General features: G+C 41.7%; 1 protein-coding gene across 1 annotated transcript in view; it reads left to right on the top strand.

Moving 5' to 3' along the window:
- The window catches only part of erbb2 (erb-b2 receptor tyrosine kinase 2), a 70,205-nt gene that overhangs the window by 19,099 nt on the left and 30,868 nt on the right, over nt 1-20,238 (top strand). The window contains exons 2-6 of the mRNA XM_062984058.1: nt 9,808-9,959; nt 14,411-14,597; nt 15,204-15,338; nt 18,559-18,627; nt 18,786-18,901. Coding sequence (XP_062840128.1) covers nt 9,808-9,959; nt 14,411-14,597; nt 15,204-15,338; nt 18,559-18,627; nt 18,786-18,901 — 659 coding nt within the window. The remainder of the gene's footprint in view (nt 1-9,807; nt 9,960-14,410; nt 14,598-15,203; nt 15,339-18,558; nt 18,628-18,785; nt 18,902-20,238) is intronic.

Below are 20,238 nucleotides of genomic sequence, written 5' to 3'. Positions count from 1 at the left end.
CAACCAAATGCACAGTATAAACTTCTTTAAAGGCGCTTGAGTGGGAATCAGTGCAGCTATTAATGCTGTGGGGGCCTTGTCCAGCACTGAAGCCTTCCTTCTGTAACAAAGTTAATTTTAACGTTCCCTCCCACTCTTTCGGCACTAAGCGTTAGATAAGAACCAGACCCTTTGCTAATCTGGGTGGCCCAAGCCTGAGGACTACGGTTGCTGGTTGCTGGGAGACTGCAGGCGGACATGCGGAGAATTCCAGCAGCTGGGAGTTGACTTTAATGCCAGTCCTTTTGACCGATTGTCTTGCAAAAGAGTCCCCACTGAATCCGAGACAGTGAGGAAGCTAGACTGCTGCCTGGTGAAGGAAATCGTTGCTATTGAGCCCATCATGGGAATGACTTTAAATATGGGCTCATCATGGCAGTGGCACACTCTTGACAGAAAAAAAATGTTGCAGTCTCATTTCCAAATTATGCAGAAATTGTAATATTTGCACTGAAATATATGTATAGAAATTTTAGTCAAAACATCAACACAAAAATGGGGCTGATACATATGTGGCATTGATGCTTTCCCCTCCCTGTGGAATTACCCTCAACTTATCCACAGGTCATATCAAAATGCATAATTTTGACCCTCAAACTTGCCCTCGATTTACACATAAGATTGACTTATATGTACATGACTGGTATACATTAGGTTTTCCTTAGAGTTGCCATTAGTAGGAGATGACGTGCAGACACTGAACAACAAGAAAGAGAGGACAAAGGTGGGACTATTAGGATTGGCACACAGATTTCTGGATTCCAGAGCAAGATCTTCTTTTACTATCTTATTGCCTATTGTGTTGTCGAAGGTTTTCATGGCCAGAATCGCAGGGTTGTTGTGTGTTTTCCGGGCTGTATGGCTATGTTCCAGAAGTATTCTCTCCTGACGTTTCGCCCACATCTATGGCAGGCATCCTCAGAAGTATGTGATATATGGATAAACTAAGCAAGGAAGGTTTATATATCTGTGGAAAGTCCAGGTTGGGGGAAGGAACTCTTGTCTGTTGGAGACCAGTGTGAATGTTGTAATTGATGAGCATTAAATGGCCTTCCAAGCTTCATATCAGGATATGAAGGATGCCAGGATATGAAGCTTGGAAGGCCATTTGATGCTAATCAATGTGATTAATTACAACATTCACACTGGCCTCCACCCAGGACCTTCCACAGATATATAAACCTTCCTTGCTTAGTTTCTCCATATACCTCACACCTCTGAGGATGCCTGCCATTGATGTGGGTGAAACATCTGGAGAGAATACTTCTGGAACATGGCCATACAGTCCGAAAAACACACAACAACCCTTATTGCCTATTTTTCACATCTGTCTTTTCTTGGTTCTGGAGCTCATCAGACCTCTTACTTTTGTTTAGGAACATAGTGTCTGTAGTGTTTGCTGAAGCTTTGTGCTTTCCCTGACTCACTTTGGGCCGTCTTGCTCATCAGATTGGTGGTTGTTTTCTGTCTGCACTGGGACAACATGTTTTGTACTGTACTTCTTTGTCTTTTTTTCAACTCAAGAATTTGAACTAGCGTTTATCTGTACTTTACTTTATTCAGGCCTTTAATCTTCATGCTCAGATTCACTAACTAGACTTATACCTACAGAACCTATCTTGCTTGTAGCTTGGAAAGTGTATGTAGTTTCAATTTCTTTTTTCCACTGTTGCAGAGCAGTGAGTTGAGAGAGAAGAGCTGGGGTCGTTTTCATACCCCCTAATTACATTATTGTGCAGCCCCCAGTGGCGCAGCAGATTAAACTGCTGAGCTGCTGAATTTGCTGACCGAAAGGTTGGCAGTTCGAATCTGAGGAGTGGAGTGAGCTCTCGCTGTTAGCCCCAGCTTCTGCCAACCGAGCAGTTTGAAAACATGCAAATATGAGTAGATCAATAGGTACCGCTTCAGCGGGAAGCTAATGGCACTCCATGCAGTCATGCCGGCCACATGATCTTGGAGGTGTCTACGGACAACGCTGGCTCTTCGGCTTAGAAATGGAGATGAGCACCAACCCCCAGAGTCGGACACGACTACACTTCATGTCAGGGGAAAACCTTTACCTAACCTTAATTACATCACTATGATTCCACATTAACTGCTGTGGCAACATTATATGGAATGCTAGAATTTATAGTGTTAGAAAGGAGATTTAATCTTTTCAATCAAGGAGCTCTAGTGCGTCACCAAACTACAAACTCAAGGACTCTCTAGGAAGTTGCCCTGGTATTAAAGTGGAGTCATAGTCATATAACTGCAAAATGTGAAAGAGCCTGAGATGTACCTTTCTTTCCTGACCAGGATTGGTGTTTGCATGTATGGTGTTATTATATTGCTCAATCACAAGATGACATTGGACTTAGTTGTTTCAGGTTGAGTTGAGAATTTCAGCTGCTGTGTTCTTGTTTAAGGGTGACACATACAGTTCCTGCTTGGTTTCCTGGCTGGTGTGCCCGCTAAGTGTGTTGATTAAAAAACCTGTGGATTACTTAGGAGCCATTTCTTACCTCCATGACCTGTTTTTTCAAGTGTGTGACTCTAGTGTCATAGAGGTGAAGTATATTTCTGCACAACTCTCACTGAGCAGTTACACTCTGATCTCACATGCAGGATAGAGAGAAAAACTTGAGTGGAAAGTGTGTATTCAAGATCTGTTAATGACTTTTCTTGAATGTATGTTCATGTTGGTTGTCATTAGGAGAAGTAACTACATTAAGGGCCCTTTACGTGTTTTGTAGATTAACTGTTTAGCAATTCCTTTCTCTTCTGTATCAGTGCCTCTAGATCTAAATCTCTCAGTGGCAATAGCACAAATGAAAGTGGAGCTATGTGGGCATGGTCAAGGTATGTGGGAGACAAAGCATGTTAACTTCACCAGTATTGCTTCATGGAGTTCCTTTTCCTTTCTAAAAACGCGCTCTGCTTGAAGAAGCAGTTCTGTTGTGAAGCCTTGCCAAATGCCTGGGGGTAATCTGAAGACACCGTTGATCTGGTAGAAAGAAAAGCTATATTAAAACCCGTGCTATGTGGTTGGCCTCTGAAATATCCAAGGAAAGGCTTGCTGTTTGCTGCATGATGTAAAACTGCCAGATAAAATCCAGATTATCTGCTTTGAACTGGATTATATGGCAGTGTAGACTCAGATAATCAGTTCAAAGCAGATAATGTGGATTATCTGCTTTGATAATCCAGATTATATGACATCTTAGAAGGGGTCTGAGATGGGCTCATCCAGTGATCTTCAGTACAGTGGGCACTTGGTATCTGCTGACATTTGGTTCCAGGACCTCTGTGGTTACCAAAACCTGTGGATACAGGGGATAGTAAAATGGTGTCTCATATATAAAATGGCAAAATCAAGATTTGGGTTTTTTTTTTTAATGAAGGAGGGTGGGATATTTTTAATCCATTCATGGATGAAGAGGGACAACTGTACTTCTAGGACCAAGATTTCATTCAACGGTCCTTTTATATTTCCATAGATTGCCACATTCTTTATTTTCTTTTTAGGAAATTGACGATTTATTATTCTTCATAATCAGATAAGACACATTTTGGGCAATGCGTCATGCTGTTCAGGGAGGTGCAGCATGAAGACTTTTATGGAACTGTTTACATTAAATAATTGCTCTCTGATTATATTCTTTGCCTTCCCATTGTTAAAAGCAATATAGTAGTCTCATTTAGTTTTGGATGTGATTCAACTATTAAAGATGATGTCCTTACCTATTGATGGAATAGTGGCTGAAAAGCAAGCTGTTAGTGAAAGGAATTTGGGGTTCAGTTTTCACTTCAGTGTCCTTAGCTGTATTCATAGAATTATAGAGTCAGAAGAGACCTTGTGGGCCATCCAGTCCAACCCCCTGCCAAGAAGCAGGAAAATCGCATTCAAAGCACCCCCGACAGATGGCCATCAGCCTCTGTTTGAAAGCCTCCAAAGAAGGAGCCTTCACCACACTCTGGGGCAGATTGTTCCTCATTTAGCAAGTTCTTCCTAATGTTCAGGTGGAATCTCCTTTCCTTGTAATTTGAAGCCGTTGTTCCACGTCCTAGTCTCCAGGGCAGTAGAAAGCAAGCTTGCTCTCCTCCCTATTACTTCCCCTCACATGCATGGCCCTCATTATGTCTCCTCTCAGCCTTCTCTTCTGCAGACTAAACATGTCCACCTCTTTAAGTCGCTCCTCATAGGGCTTGTTCTCCAGACCCTTGATCATTTTAGTCGCCCTCCTCTGGACACATTCCAGGTTGTCACGTTCCACCTTGACAAATCCTGTCTGTCCCATTGAAAGGAGTGATTTAAAGATCCTGCTTATTTGCTAACTATATTTGAGCCTGTTATTTGATTCCTAAAATTCATCCTTAATTTATCATTATATTCTAGGAACATTATTTTCCTCCAAAATTGTTCCAAAATTGAGCTGCGTATCAGAATCGATGGCATCTTACAATTGATGAAATATGGTATTGTTTTGCCTTACCTTCCAAAGTTGCTATAATTCTAAATCTTGCAACTGTCATAAGTCATAGTAGTCACTTTCAGTAATAGTCCACCCTGTACAAATATCCTGGGACAGAAAATATTAGTCACACCCGAATAGAATCGAACACATTCTTTCTCTTAAGGCCAGCTCACAATTCAAGGCCAAGAAAGGTCGAGGAGTCCTTCCAAGTGAAAGTTATTAGTCCATTTTGTTGGGGGTAGGTTATACATGGAGATAATCTGATACTATTATTACTTTTTTTTGCAAACAATTTTAATAAAACAAAAGCCACAAAAGAATGATGCTTTTATTGACCAAACACAGAATATACTTCATGCAAGCTTTTGAAGCCATATTGACTTCTTCAAAAATGTTTTAAAATCATACATTTCAATATTTGCCATATTACAGCTAGTGATTCATCAAGCTGAACAAAGTTTGTTTGAGATACAGAAACTTCTTGGAGTTTGAAAATCCTGGGTGTTATCAGTCCCCTATCGACCACATTTATTATTCAGTGTTTGTCCTTTATTTGGCCTGCTAGTCTCCAAATGGTGGAGACTGTTGTTTTGATTTCCAGAAGACTTGTCCTCAGAATAATTTTTGGGATTTTTCCCCCTATTCCCTGGTAAGCCTTCAATCCACCTGCTGCACTGTTTGTTTTTTCCCTAACCTGTTTTCTTAGTTCCACCTCATTGATTGCTTAATTCATGTTGGAACCAACTTGAATCGCGCTTCCCTCTGCCACCTTCCCATTGTCCAAGGTTTTATCTGATATGGGGCTGGGACATGTCTGTGGGAACAGTCTCATGGGTGCCAATGGGCTCACGGCGTCAGGTTGCTGTTCTAGAGGCGAAGGTTGGTTCTCCTTCTCTTTCTGTTGCTTGTCTGTGCAAGAAAGTAGGTTGCGTAAACATGCCCGCGTGGGAAGGGAGTAAACATGGTGGAGAAACGCCCATCCCAACCAGAAAAACAAGCTTGATCCACGCCTTCTCTTGGATTTTATAACCGGCCTGTTATTTCTCAGATAAACTTTTTCCCCCTCTTGGAAGGGAACAAAGTACAGAATGTGTAATCTCCATTGTAGGTCTTTACACAGTTTGCAGAAAGATTTCCCTTCTTTCAAGTGCCCAGGAACATTTATTTCTAGTTAGTCCTGTCCTACTAATGATGTGCAGCTTTTTCAGCTTTCAATAAAACAGAAGACAACAACAATGAAATGTTTGCTTCTCTGCTGCAGCATTTCTAAAACAGCAGAAGAACACGTGATTTGCAGGATAGTTTTTATTAAATTGTATACACTACACAGAAGGGGAAAGGCGGGGAGTTGTATAGAGGGAGTGCCCTAAGTGAGCTCTGCTTTGTGTACACATAGTTGTCTCTCTGTGTTGATTTAAATCATGATTTCAAGCCAGAAGGAGGTGCTCTGGAGATAAAGTCGTGGAACTAGTGATAACTGAGATAAACTACCAGATTGGACCTAAGATGTTTTGCTCTTCACATATACATTAACTACAACGAAGCACAATCTTCTCAAATGTTATGCACGTTTAAATAAAGTGGGACTGTTCATTGCAATGTTTTCCACCCTGGTTTCCATGCCGCCAAGTCTTGGCAGTGTTGAGCTAGATCCGAAAGCAGCCAAAGGAGAACGGAGCATGATTAGTGGCCACATGTTTACTGTTGCTGGAGTTGGAGAAAGAGAAAACCTGGGGTGAGATTATTGTCAAAGAGGACATGACCAGTTGGGACCCTCATCAAAAACTCTCAACAATGTGGCATTTTATGACATGTGTTCTTCCTTTCTTCCTGTTTCTCTTGATGAAGTGAACACATGCTTGAGATGTATTATGACTTTTAAGAGTACATGCTGAATTGTTATACAGTATGCCCCCATATCTGCAGGGGATACATTCCTAAAGTTACTATGGAAATGGGAATCCATGGATAATAGTGAACCCTATTGAAAAAAATGACTTCTGCTGAAAGTAACCGTAGTATCGACCTGAGGGACCTAGAAAATTGCTATAGAGGTATCATTTCTAGGAGACTGCACAGTTTTCCAAGACAGAAGCTACTATAGAATCACTGGAAGACCTAGGGCACTTCAAGACAGAGTCAAATTGTCGGTTTTAAAAGTGGGGCAAAAAGTCCCGAGACCTAACAACAAGTCCATACACAGACCTGTCAGTTCTGGGAAATGGTCCCTGCCATCTTCACATCTTCCTTTGAAGAAGATCAAAATGGAGGATGGACAAGGGACATTCAGCAGAAGGTTTTTAAAAAATTATATCCAAGATGCACTGACCCCCATATGCACACATGCAAAGATCCTAATGTTCACACAAGCAGATTTCTTATCTCTCTCTTCACCCAATTGTTAATTCAAGCTCTGTTTAATATTATAAGAAAGAAATGAATGGTTGCAGAGAGTTCTAATTGCTTTCCAATTGCGCTTCCCTTTAGCCACTTGTATGTCCATGGCTAAAATTTTTTGATAGCCTAATCAGCTGTTTGGGACTTTTAAAATGTGCACCTGCGCTGGAGCAACCCACGGTATGGGAAGGAAGTTTCGTGTTTTCCATGACTGCAGGGATATACAGTTATGAGAAAGTGCACATATTTGGAATGGAATAGGGTTTTAAGTGCAGCTTTTAAATATTTGCTTTTTCGCTGTTAATCTGATTCTAGCTCTCCCCCTTTTGTCCCGGTTACTTCCGGGTTTTACTGCATGTGTAGAAGAGTCCCTAAATGATTCGAAGAGAGGACATTTTGTCAGGTGTGTAGGTGAAATTGTGGGTGCTGATCCTTCATCCATGGGGTGTAGCGGGGTTCATACCATACTTTTGTCTGCAGGATTTCAAATTTTAGTTCACTTCAAGATTTATGGTTGGGGAACATTTTGTGACCCAAAGGCATGATTGACTCCAGGCGATCACACCTAGAAATGCATGCCTGCATTGGGAGGGATATTAGTATCTCAATGTATGTGGGGTTTTAAAACGTTTTAGTTAGAATGAAAGGAGGTATTTTAGAACTCGAGGTGCAGCATTATGGGGAAGGAGGAAGGAAAATGTTTTATCATGATTGAGCTGTCAATGAAAGGCAAGAGATTTTGTGATCTAGGTGAGAAGGGACAGGGCCCAAGGCAGCAATCTGTGAAAGAAGCTGGATGGGACAAATAGCTTTTAGGAGTATAAAGCTGCATTGAAACAATAAGTCAGGAAATCCAAATCCTTGATTTATGGGTTATTGTCGTAATTTACTCCCTTGTTTTCTATTTGGAATGCATTTTTAATGAAGTTACAAATCTCTTGATTCAGATTTTTTAAAATACCAAAAAACATTAGCTCACAATGAAGTAATTTTAAAAGCAGTCCATCCATGGGTCCCTAAATGTCACATTGTCCCAAATGATTGTGATTCAGGGCCCTTGTGGGGGAGTGGCCATTCTAGACAAAGAAGCTGCTAGGTTTATTACACCAACCGGGGGTGATACAGGAAATCTATGGGAAGTTGTTGAAATGAGCTATTGGGTTAAAATGAGAGAATGGCATTTCCTATGGAAACGGATACTTCTATGTTCTATTTGATGCCAGGAATCTGGGGGATGGTTTTATTGAGGCAGTGGCTGTACGTGGGCTCATGAATGCACATTGGCTTCGGAAACTGGAAAGGGGGAAGCACAGGAAGTATCAGGATTTCTGAAACGTTCTGAGAAGTTCCTGTCTGGTTTGGAAAGACTTGGATGGATTCCAAGCTCTGGGAATAAGTTTTGTGCTAAAACCTTGAATCCAAAATCCTTTCTCCACTTTACTTAGTTCAAGCCAACATGTGAATTTTCTATCTTCCTCTGTCTGTTTTATCTCCCCAGCATTGGGTTGTTGCAGAGGGAATGTCACCAGATGGATTTCTACCTCCTCCTTGGCTGCTTAAAGACACACAGCTGGAAAAGCTATGTCCTCCAACAAAAGGGAAAAATTATCTCCTTGAGCTATACATACATATCCACACTACATGTACATATGCACACACTGAACCAATTTGTAAGTAGAGAAGCCTATGTCTTACTGGATTCTGATACATGCAGGGCACTATTTTATTTTTCACCTTTTACTACAGGTTGAGCATGCCTTATCTGGAATTGCAAAATACTGAGATAGTGATACTTTTGCTTTCTGGTGAATTGGTGTATTCAGTTTTTGTTCATGGATCAAGTTATTTTCAAAATTGTGTATACAATGACTTCCAGCAATGTGTATATGAAACATACATGAGTTCTGTGATCAGACCTGGATTCCATTGCTAAAATATTGCATCATGTATAAGCAAGTATTCCAAAATCCTGAAAGAAAATCCAAAACACTTCTGGTGCCAAACATTTCAGATAAGAGAGACCTGTAGTGATTTTTTGTACTGGGTACAGCAGTGGTTCCCAACTTTTTTTTTTTTTTTTTTTACTAGGGACCACTTTGACCAGGGGCCATTCCAACGTCAGTATCCAAAGGGTTACAAATCAGTTTTGGGTCAACTTTAGATTTGGTTTGGTTATTTGGGGTGCTGATTTAGAAAATTGCATTGGATAGACCACATCATATCTAGTTTCTGATACAGAACATTATATGCCAGTAGTTCTTGGGGACCACTGGTGGACCATGGACCACAGGTTGGGAACCACTGGGGAAAGGGTAGTCTTTCAGTGAGCCCCTGAAATGGAATTTTGTAGTCTATGTAATAGTGTACCCATTTTGCACATGTAAACTTATTCTTTTCAGTTAATTCTGATTTTGATAATTATACAGAAAGATGGAAAGTTTCATAGGATGCCTAAGCCTTATCACTGGCAGTCTGGTTCTCCTTCCAGCCTCTAATTTTTTGCCAATGATTGCCCATGTGTATTTTCATTCATTTCAAGATTGAAGAGCCTATCTAGTCCAGTGATCTGTTCCCACAGTGGTGAATTAGTTGCCTTACAGAAGAAAGCCCATATGTAGGACACAAGCACAATGACATTCCCTGGCTCATGTTTCCCCATAGTTATGTCCAGCAATGATTTCTTTTCCTCCCGTTGATACTGCAGTTGCATATAGCTGACAGCACTATCTATTAGCTGATCTATTTCACCCCTTTTCAAATACTATAGTACCCATTTCCAGATGCGCTGACTGGAAAGGTGCATAAAAATCCAATGTGATGATATCATCATTATGAATGTGGGCAACTTTGCTGTTGGCATTCTTTTAGAGAATCTGACAATCATCTGAATCTCCCTTTCTTTTTTCCCCCCTAGTCTGCACAGGAACTGATATGAAGTTGCAACGTCCCTCCAGCCCAGAAAACCACCATGCCACCCTCCGCCGGCTCTATGAATACTGTCAAGTTGTGCAAGGCAACCTGGAGATCACACACTTACCAGCATCTGCAGATACGTCCTTCCTCAAGGTAGGTATGATGTGGGAAGTAAAGACAGATTCTCAAGATAGTTATGGTACTCTGAATATTTTGTGAGAAATGAGAGAAAGAAGACACAGAGCAGATGGGTACATTGTCTATGTTTGATTCTTTTTGGTGTTGTACATCCCACTAAGAATGAGGAATCCAATTATTTCTTACAGCTCTTGATTTTGCCCCTCCGACAGTAGAACATCATACATGGAAAAGGTTGGGTAGCATGATCACACCAGCAATGAGCAGGGCTTTCTTGGTGGGTAGAAACAACTGAGTTTTGGATAGCAGCTCCCAGAATTCCCTGGCCAGCATTGCCATATTACAAAAATACAAAAAGTATTTTTTCCAGACTTTGACCTTGACCACAGTGGACAGCTACCTGTTGGGCTGGAAACTGGGATTGTGGAATTTTAGTTTTTGAAATTTAACAACAACAACAACAACAACAACTTTATTTATATACCTCCCTATCTCCTCGAGAAAACTCAGGATGGTTTCCAGCAGAGCAAAAGAAACCATACAACAAATTAAACATAATAAAGAAGAATAAACATGAAACATGAACATACAATTCAAAATAACCACAAAAAATAAAAAAACAGTTACAAAATGCTCCATCAGCAGGGCCAGATGCAATGACCAGGGCTTCAGAGTGGGCAAGGCCAACTATAAAGTGCTAGGCATGACAAGTGCAACATTTACATTTGGATCCATAAGTTTTCCAATTGGATTACCTCTTCTTGGACTGACCCTGAGTCATCTACCCATATTTTTTGCCTGAGTTTACTTCTGCAAAATGACAAACCATTGTGATTTGTCTCATACAATTGTCCTGAGAAGAAAAGATTTAGATCTCATTCCTATTTTTTTTTGAAAAAATGAATATAACAAGTGGAAACACATTTTCAAAACTATGTTCTTGAGAATGTGGATTGGCCTGCTTGCACGAGCCCTTTGGGAGTGGTTTGTTCTTTAGGCATCCTTATTGTGGTGTGTTTGCAGTCCAGTACCAGGAATGTCACAAAGATTGGAAACATTATGTTTTAGGTTCAACTTTTCTGGAATTCCCCCAGCGGCCATGCCCACTGAACCAACCAGCTGACTGGGTGATTCTAGGAGTTGTTTTTACAATCTGGAGATTTTATTGGCAGGAGGTGGAAGGGAATAATAATGAGAATGTTCACAACAAAATTCAAAATGCTTGGCCATACTTAGCAATCAGCTAAAGAAAAAAAAGATAGCATATCAATAGCATTTGTTGTAATTAATGTTTGGATAGAATATTATGGACACCCAGTAACTTTTTAGAGTATTTGACTTTAGATTGTCATAGTTAAAGCTTTGTAGAGCCTTGATCCCAGACACAGGAAGTCTCCAAGTTACAAACAAGATAGGTTGTATAGGTTTGTTCTTAAGCTGAATTTGTATTTAAGTTGGAACAGGTACATTCTTTAGTGTAACTCCAGCCAGATATATTAGATGCAAGTTTTGGATGGCATAGGGAAGGGTTAACACCCTTGAGGAGTTTGTTTTGCTATCTGTGCAAATTAGAAGATTTCACCTCACTTTCTGTCCATGTGATAATTGGATTTTGAAAATTTTGGCTTGTGGAAACAAGGATTAGTGATAAAGCTTCAGGGCAGATACCCTTTTTCTATGATAATTCTTACAGGAGTGATTTTCCCTTCCTAGGAGTAGATTTCTCTCACTTCGTGTTGTCTCATCCCTGTTCATAACTATGCATCAGATGTAAGTCGGATGTTCGTAACTCAGGGACTGCTATACTCATGGGGCTGTCTTTCACAGCAAGCTATCCATTTTTGTGATTATTATGTGAATTTTTCCTTTGGGGCCACTACAGCCAGAACTGTAATGGGTAAAGATCCAAGACTGTCTTTCACTGATAGCTCCTTGGTTTTGGGATGCCCCCGCTTTTCCTGGTGCATTTCATGCTATTACTTAGTTTCTTAGCAAAACATACTCCCCCCTCTTTTTTCCCAAGCTTTTACGAAACTGCTAATTTTATTTTGAACCTGAGATAGTTTTGACTTTTACTATCTGTTGACAGAGCCGTTGTTGTTTTAATGTGTTATTATTTTACACCGTACTCTATTCTGTTGTACTTTTATTAAAATTATCTAAAGTAAATTATTGACATAGCTTGATAGCTTCCAAATGTGTAGAATGCCTGAGGTTACCAGAGCTACGGGTGTTGCTACGGAAGCAATCCTAGGTTCATTGAAGTATGCAAACGTGATATGTCTGCTCTGTGCTTTGCAGCATGCTGGGTTGTTTTTGTTTTTGCTCGGGTAAACAGTTTTCTTCGGTAGTTCATCTGGATGAAAAGCTGAACAACATTTGGCCCTTTAGATGTTATTGGACTTCAATATCTGTCAGCCCTGGCAAGCATAGCAAAGGCTCAGGGATGGTGAGAGATGTAGCTCAACAATATCTGAAGGGCCAAAGGACTTTTACAGTTTAAGAAGGATATTGACAAGATCTTGAAACCAAGTCCTGCGATGAATAATCCAGGGCAAAAAGAAGACTGAATGGTTGCATGATAGCCATCTTTAAATTTCTGGAGAGATGTCAGCTCGAAGATTTAACAAGGTGGTTTTGTGCTGCTCCAGAGATGAGAACACAAACGAACAAATTACAAGAAAAAGGATTTAACCTAAACATTTGCAAGAACTTCTTTACGGTAAGATCTGTTCGATAGAGGTATATACTGCCTTGGAGGATGGTGGACTCTTCCTTCTTTGGAGACCTTCAAACAGAGGTTGGATGAATATCTTTTTGAAATGCTTTAGTTGTATATTCTTGCATGGCAGAGAGTTGAACTAGTTGGCCCTTGTGGTCCCTTCCAATTTTAGGATTTAAAAAAATATATTTAGAGCAATTATGCCCTGCTCTTCAGCTGCAAAGGCTCTTCCACAGGCCACTGTTGCACTCCAAGGCAGCGTGAGCACTGGAAACCAAACAGAGACCAATAATCATATAATATATTTATTAAAACAATTATAAATTCAGGAAAGAATAAGTGGAAAGGATGAGTGAGCAATTGTCCTTTATGATATGGTATGAATTAGTCCAAAGAGTTGAAGAAATATGTCCAATATTATTGTCCAAAGTCCAGAAACCGAAACACGTTGAAAACTGTTGGAAAGTTTTTGAGCGGGGAAACAACAAGAAAGCAGGAGTGAATAACAAGGTCCAAAGTCACGAGGAAGTCTTTGATATCAAGGCAGGCAGAAGACGAAGCTAAAAGCAATCTGGATTCAGGAACAAGGCAAGGACGTGAATTTACTCCGGATTCAATCGGGAGTCGCGGCTCGGCTCGGCCGCCAGGAACAGGAGACTTGGCTTGGTGAAATCAGGGAACTGGAATCGGCGAAGTGTTCTCAGAAGTTGCTACGTTGACACCACGAATTGTTCACAGTGTAAGACACTTTTATGGAACTTAGATCTAATCACAGCGAAGGGAAACCAACTCCCCAAAGGTTCCCAAGGAAATATCCTATCCAGTATCCCCTCTAGATGCCAATCGTTGATTCCTTCGAAGCTCCTGATTTTCTGATTTCTGGCAATGCAAAGACTCCCTTCTGTTAAAGGATACATTCCCCGGGGAACTCAGGACATTTGGTTCTACCACGGGAGTAATGTTTTCAGTATCTCTCCCAATTAAGGAAGCATCGGAGCTATCCACAACTTGGGTCTGTAACTGAAAGGAGCTCGTAGAACTGGGTAAAAGGTCAGAATAAGCTTCATCCTGGTCAAAGTTCATTTCTGAATCAGGTTCAGAACCCAAAGGTGGCTGGGGTATAACAGCCACTGTGACTGCCAGGAATTACGGACCTGGCCCAAACTTGGCACACATAACCCCCATGACCCACTTTACAGCCTGGTGCAGATTAGGGGAGGATGTACCACAGAAAATGGGATTTATAGTACCTTCCCTCACTTCCTGAGACCACTGCAATTGCCACGAATGACTGATCAAGACCAAACTTGACACACAGAGCACCCATGACCCACTCTATACTCTGGTGCGGTTTGGAAGATGACGAAGCATGGACGATGGGAATTGCAATACCTTCACTCACTTCTTGAGAGCACTGCAACCACCAATGACTTATCAAGACCAAACTTGGCACACACAGCCCCCATGACCCACTCTACATCCTGGCGCTGTTTGGAGGGGGATGGACCATGGACAATGGGACTTGCATATGGGAGTTGTAGTTCACCTGCACCCACTGAACCCAGCTGACATTGGATCTAGACTACATTTGGAACACAGGCAAACAATGCCTTTCTCAAATAACCCGGGCACCGCCGGGTCCTCAAGCTAGTAAATAAATAAATCTCATAATTTTTACGTATCTTCTGAAACAAGGGTTCCTTGTGTGCTTGCTCTCATCTTGATAATGTTTTCTCTCTCTCAGGACATCAGAGAGGTCCAGGGATATGTGCTGATTGCCAAGAATAATGTGAGTAACTTGCATCTGGAGAACCTCATCATCATTCGTGGGACCCAGCTATATGAGGACAAGTATGCACTAGCCATCCTTGACAATGCCGACCACAGTGGGAATGTAGGACTGCGGGAGCTGGGCATGTTGAAACTGACAGGTATGAAGAATGGGGCTAGGCATTATTTCAGAAACAAGAATAGTTGGCTTTGATGAGGTTTGGTTGGTATCTGCATTGCGATGGAAAGAATATTTGGAAATATTTGCAAAAGAGTAGAAAAACATGTTTTTCAAGTATGAAAAAACGTGAAAAGAAGAATCCTGGACTGATGAGAATATTCACAATTGGGGATTTGTTCTGTGCAAAATTTCCATGTGGTTGTTTTGCATAGAAAAACAACATTTTTTTTGCAGGAGACGGCATTTTGTGTGCAGGGAAAAGCATTCTGTGTAAGAAAAAGTATTTGGGAAACATTGTTTTGCCTACAGTTCTTGCAGAATTCCCAGAACTATGGGCAGAACAATGTTTCCCAGTTGTGAGCTTAATACAGCTTAGCCAGTGGATTGACAAGTGGGGTTTGTACTTTAATGTATTGTAGACATGCTAACAACATTGTTCTGTATTTTATTGTGGCTCAATCGAGAACTGTTGAATTTCAAGGTGGATTAATAGATTATACTAGGCATTGTCTAAGAAGCCAAAACAAAAAGTGCCAAATCACGAATGTGTTTTGTTCTTTGCTACCCTTTTCTTTGTTCTCCATAGAAATCTTGAAAGGCAGCGTGATTGTTAAAAGGAACCCACAGCTGTGTTTCCAGGAAACCATCTATTGGGATGCCATCTTCCATAAAGACAACAAGCAAAATGACACAGAGATCAGTAGCCAGCGACTTCGGCAATGTAAGTGTCATTGTTTGGGTTTTGGTCTTCCAGAATCCTGTGTTAAACTAAGGCCCCTTTACATTCTCCTATATCCCAGGATCTGCTCCCAGATTATCTGCTTTGAACTAGATTATATGAGTCTACATGTTGCCAGATAATCTGAAATAAGAAGGTAATCTGGGATCAGATCCTGAGATATTGGGCAGTGTGGAAGAGGCCTAAATCTGTAATTTAGGAGATTGGGTTACCAAGAGCACATTACATCAGTAAAATTCCTCTTACTGTTGTTTGAATAACATTCAAGATTCTAGTTTTCCTTTAAAAAAAATAAAGCATTATGTCCTCAGTGGTAAAGATAAAAATCTGCTGCCAGATAAGGTGAACTGGACATACATATATATAGAATTATATCATGCAGGTGGTACATATTGCCATATACCATCAGCCCTCCACATTTGCAGAGGTTAGGGGCACAGGTATTTGAGAGAACAAGTCCATTTTCAGAGTCATAAGGGCTAGAAACCTAAATCAACAGATCAAAAGCTGATGTCTTTAGAGTGCTCTCTTTTAGCTCCTCGTGGGATTAAAGTTTTTTTGTCCCTTTGTTTCCGGTCTCTGTGATCTGTGTGCTCCCTTTGATTGGATGAACATGCTGTTCACTGTTCATATCAATTCATTTTCTCCCACAGTTTCAGGATGACCCCTGCTGCCTCATTCATTCTATCTAAATCAGCAGCATCTCTGCTTCCATCATTTTGGAAATTCCCTGTTTATAGCCTTAGATGACATCATTCTGCCATAAGGGCTCTGTGTGGGCTGTGCCAAACAGCACACTTTCTGTACCAGGGAAATCAGGATTGCCCCTCCTACAGAATGTGTAATAATTGCATAATTTTCCTCGATGTTTGCATAATTTATTTTGCCACGTTTTCTGATTTGCCAGACTTGCTCTGGGTTGGCCAGGCAAGTTAAACATGAGCCAACAATGTGATGCGGCAGCTAAAAAAGCCAACGGGATTCTGGCTTGCATCAATAGGGGAATAGCGTCTAGTTCCAGGGAAGTCATGCTCCCCCTCTATTCTGCCTTGGTCAGACCACACCTAGAATACTGTGTCCAATTTTGGGCACCGCAGTTGAAGGGAGATGTTGACAAGCTGGAAAGCGTCCAGAGGAGGGTGACTAAAATGATTAAGGGTCTGGAGAACAAGCCCTATGAGGAGCGGCTTAAAGAGCTGGGCATGTTTAGCCTGCAGAAGAGAAGGCTGAGAGGAGACATGATAGCCATGTACAAATATGTCATAGGGAGGAGGGAGAAATCTTGTTTTCTGCTGCCCTGCAGACTAGGACACGGAACAATGGCTTCAAGCTACAGGAAAGGAGATTCCACCTGAACATCAGGAAGAACTTCCTCACTGTGAGAGCTGTTCGACAGTGGAACTCTCTCCCCTGGGCCGTGGTGGAGGCTCCTTCTTTGGAGGCTTTTAAGCAGAGGCTGGATGTCCATCTGTCGGGGGTGCTTTGAATGCAATTTCCTGCTTCTTAGCAGGGGGTTGGACTGGATGGCCCATGAGGTCTCTTCCAACTCTACTATTCTATGATTCTATGATTCTATGATTCTAGGCATGGGTAAGACCAAGGAGGCGCATAGGGCTAGTGATTGTCTTATTCATCTACCTCAGTGGTTCTCAGCCAGTGGGTCCCCAGATGTTTGGCCTTCAACTCCCAGAAATCCTAACAGCTGGTAAATTGGCTAGGATTTCTGGGAGTTGTAGGCCAAACACCTGGGGACCCACAGGTTGATGACTACTGATATCTGAGACTTCAGCAGAATCAGACCCCACACTTTTAAGTATGTCACAGAAATCTTTTACCAAAGAAGGAAAGAAAAAGCCAGCAAGCAAATATGGTCAGGAAGTTACATCATTTTGTATATAAAGACTTTTTAAAAGACTATATTGCAGGCATGGGCAAAATTCGGCCCTCCCGGTGTTTTGGATTTCAGCTCTCACCATTCCTAACAGGCTGTTAGGAATGGTGAGAGTTGAAGTCCAAAACACCTGAATAAAGTTTGCCCATGACTGCTATATTATCTGGGAGATTTGGGGAGTTGTAGTCCAAAAATTGCAGACGGCCAATTCTCTCACCCTAGAAGCGACTCAAGTTGCTCCTGACACGAAAAAAATTGTATTTTATGGATTATTGTTAATGATTTTAGATGTGTTGCTGTTTTTATTGATTTGTTTGGCATTGAATTTTGCCAGTTGTTGTAAGCCGCCCTGAGTCCCCTAGGGTGAGAAGGGTGGGGTAGAAATGTTGTAAATAAATAAATAAATGAAAATAGGTTTTCCAAACGATGATTATGGATTCTCAGGATGCATTTATAGTGTTCATTGCTCACACCTGCAGTTTACCTAGCCAGACCCAAGTTTAGATTTTTTTTGTCCTTGAGCTCCCAGAGGGATATTCTGGGAACTATAGTTTTTAAAGAGCAACTTCCGCAATCTCTATATCCTTTCCAAGTTTTCCATGTATCCCCCTCTTAAGCTTCGGTACCACAGTGGGTTAAACCGCTGAGCTGCTGAACTTGCCGACTGAAAGGCTGGTGGTTCGAATCCGTGGAGCGGGGTGAGCTCCCGCTGTTAGCCCCAGCTTCTGCCAACCGAGCAGTTTGAAAACATGCAAATGTGAGTAGATCAATAGATACCACTCTGGTGGGAAGGTAATGGCGCTCTATGCAGTCATGCCGGCCACATGACCTTGGAGGTGTCTACGGACAACGCCAGCTCTTTGGCTGAGAAATAGAGATCAGCACCACCCCCCGAAGTCGGACATGGCTAGACTTAAAGTCAGGGGAAAACCTTTACCTTTATTTTATGTGTATGTTGATTTGCCAGTTTGACTGTACCTCTTTGGTGTGGTAGGGGTTATAGTCATGTGACTGTACTAAGCATGTTCAGACTTAGGACTCCATTTTGTATTCAGTGTTTGCTTTACACCTCAGTGGAGGTAGATGCATGTTTGCATCAGACCTCAGTGAAGGGGGATGTATGTTGCTGTTAGGACTTCAGTAGGGAAGTATGACTTATGGACTTCAGTAAGTACAACTACGCCTAAAGACTATGGACTATTGATTAAGAATGATACCCTGTGTACTCAACACACAGAGAGAACCTTTACCTTTACCTCTTAAGTAGGAATCCCTTGCTTTAAGAAGGTCTCTGTTTTCCCCCCATCCCAGGCCTTGACTGCAACCAAATCTGCCCCAATGGCCACTGCTGGGGAGAAGCCAAAGGAAGCTGTCAGACATGTAAGTATGGGTTGCTTGAGATCTGGGGAAAAGATGTACTGAAATGTACTGGTGCACATGAGATCTGACAATTGGAGAATCGAAGGTCGCCAATTCAGATCCTTGATATTATGGCTGGGAAAGAGCCCCTTTAAAAATTCTCTTTTGCCCCCTGCTAGTGACAAGCACAATCTGTGCCAGCAGCTGTGCCAGGTGCAAGGGCAGGCGACCGACAGATTGTTGCCATGAGCGGTGTGCGGCGGGCTGCACAGGACCTAAGCATTCGGACTGCCTGGTGAGTGGTTGCCCTTTGGGTTAGATGTGTCCTCTCCAAAGGCTACATTGATGGGTTGCCAGTTCCTGTTGATCCTGCTACCCATGGTGGAGCAGAGCCGAGATAAAGAGAGATGATGCCATAACAGCACAAAATGAGGGATTGCTAACTTTGGTTGTATTCTGGATCAATCCCGGACTGAACTCACACAGCTATGTGACTCAAATATAACTGTGGCTTTGAATTACTCGGTCAGCGTATCTGATGAAGTGGATTGAAATCTATGAAAACTCATGATAAAACAAGTCGGTCTTGAAAGTGCTGCTAGATCACTTCTTTCCAGTTTTCCTCTTCATGTTTGATGAGGTCTTTGTTGAAACTTCAGAACTGGCTGGCTTTTCAAATTCCTACTCGGTAGGAAAAAAAAATGGTGTTACCAGCTGCCAAGGATATCTCTTTGTTCAGCCGATTGCCTGACTAATAGCCCAGAGTGATCCATTAACCTTTCATCAAAGTTGCTAATGGTTAAATGTCTTTCTTGAATGGGCAGTTCACCTGCAGGAGCACGTCTGAGATGATTGAGTCCTTGGCTAGGAGTGGGTATGAGAGAAGGAGTGAAAGGAGAAAAAGAAAAGAGTACAAACTTGGGAATTCTAACTGGTATTGCTATGAAAGCTTAAAAGGATGGGAGGGGTTTCTTTCTGGAGATCTGTTGACAGCATCTCCACCTTGTACTAAAACAGAGGTTGGGAACCTCTTCAGTTACTTTGGCCTATACCTTTTGTAGCCCAGTCAGTGTGGTCAATGGTGAGCGATTGTGAGAGCTGCAGTACACAACATCTGAAGGACCTAGTGTTCCCTTTGTATTGCTGTGAGTCTCCAACATAGTTTTTTAAAGTAAGATTTATTCAGAAGAGGCTTGCCTTCCTCTGATGCTGAGAGTGTGTGATTTGGGTTTCCATCAGTGAGCAAATATTTGAACCTTGGTCTCCTGAAATACTAGTTGAACACCCAGACTACTATGCCACACCACATCGACCTTTCATATACAGTGGGACCTCGACTTAAGAGCATCCCAACTTAAGAGCATTTTAAGTTAAGAGCCATTGCTCTGCCCGGGTTTTGCTTTGACGTAGTAGCAGTATTTTGAGTTAAGAGCTAGCTCCAGAGGGAGTGCTAGGGCCAGAGTGCAGGGCCTTAGGGCAGCCTCCATGTCTCAAGCTCTTATCTGCTTTGGGAGATTGCTGTCCGCTTTTCTCTTGTCCACTTTGAGATACTTTGGGTTAGTTGATTTTGTGTGGTTTTTATTCCTGCTATGTTTGGCTTCATGAAGAGAGGGAGGGAGAGAGAGCAAGAGA

Source organism: Anolis carolinensis, chromosome 6 (genome assembly GCF_035594765.1).
Source record: "Anolis carolinensis isolate JA03-04 chromosome 6, rAnoCar3.1.pri, whole genome shotgun sequence".
Classification (NCBI taxonomy): Eukaryota; Metazoa; Chordata; class Lepidosauria; order Squamata; family Dactyloidae; genus Anolis; species Anolis carolinensis.
Note: the sequence above shows the minus strand (reverse complement) of the source record. Positions and strands in the feature narration are given on the sequence as shown.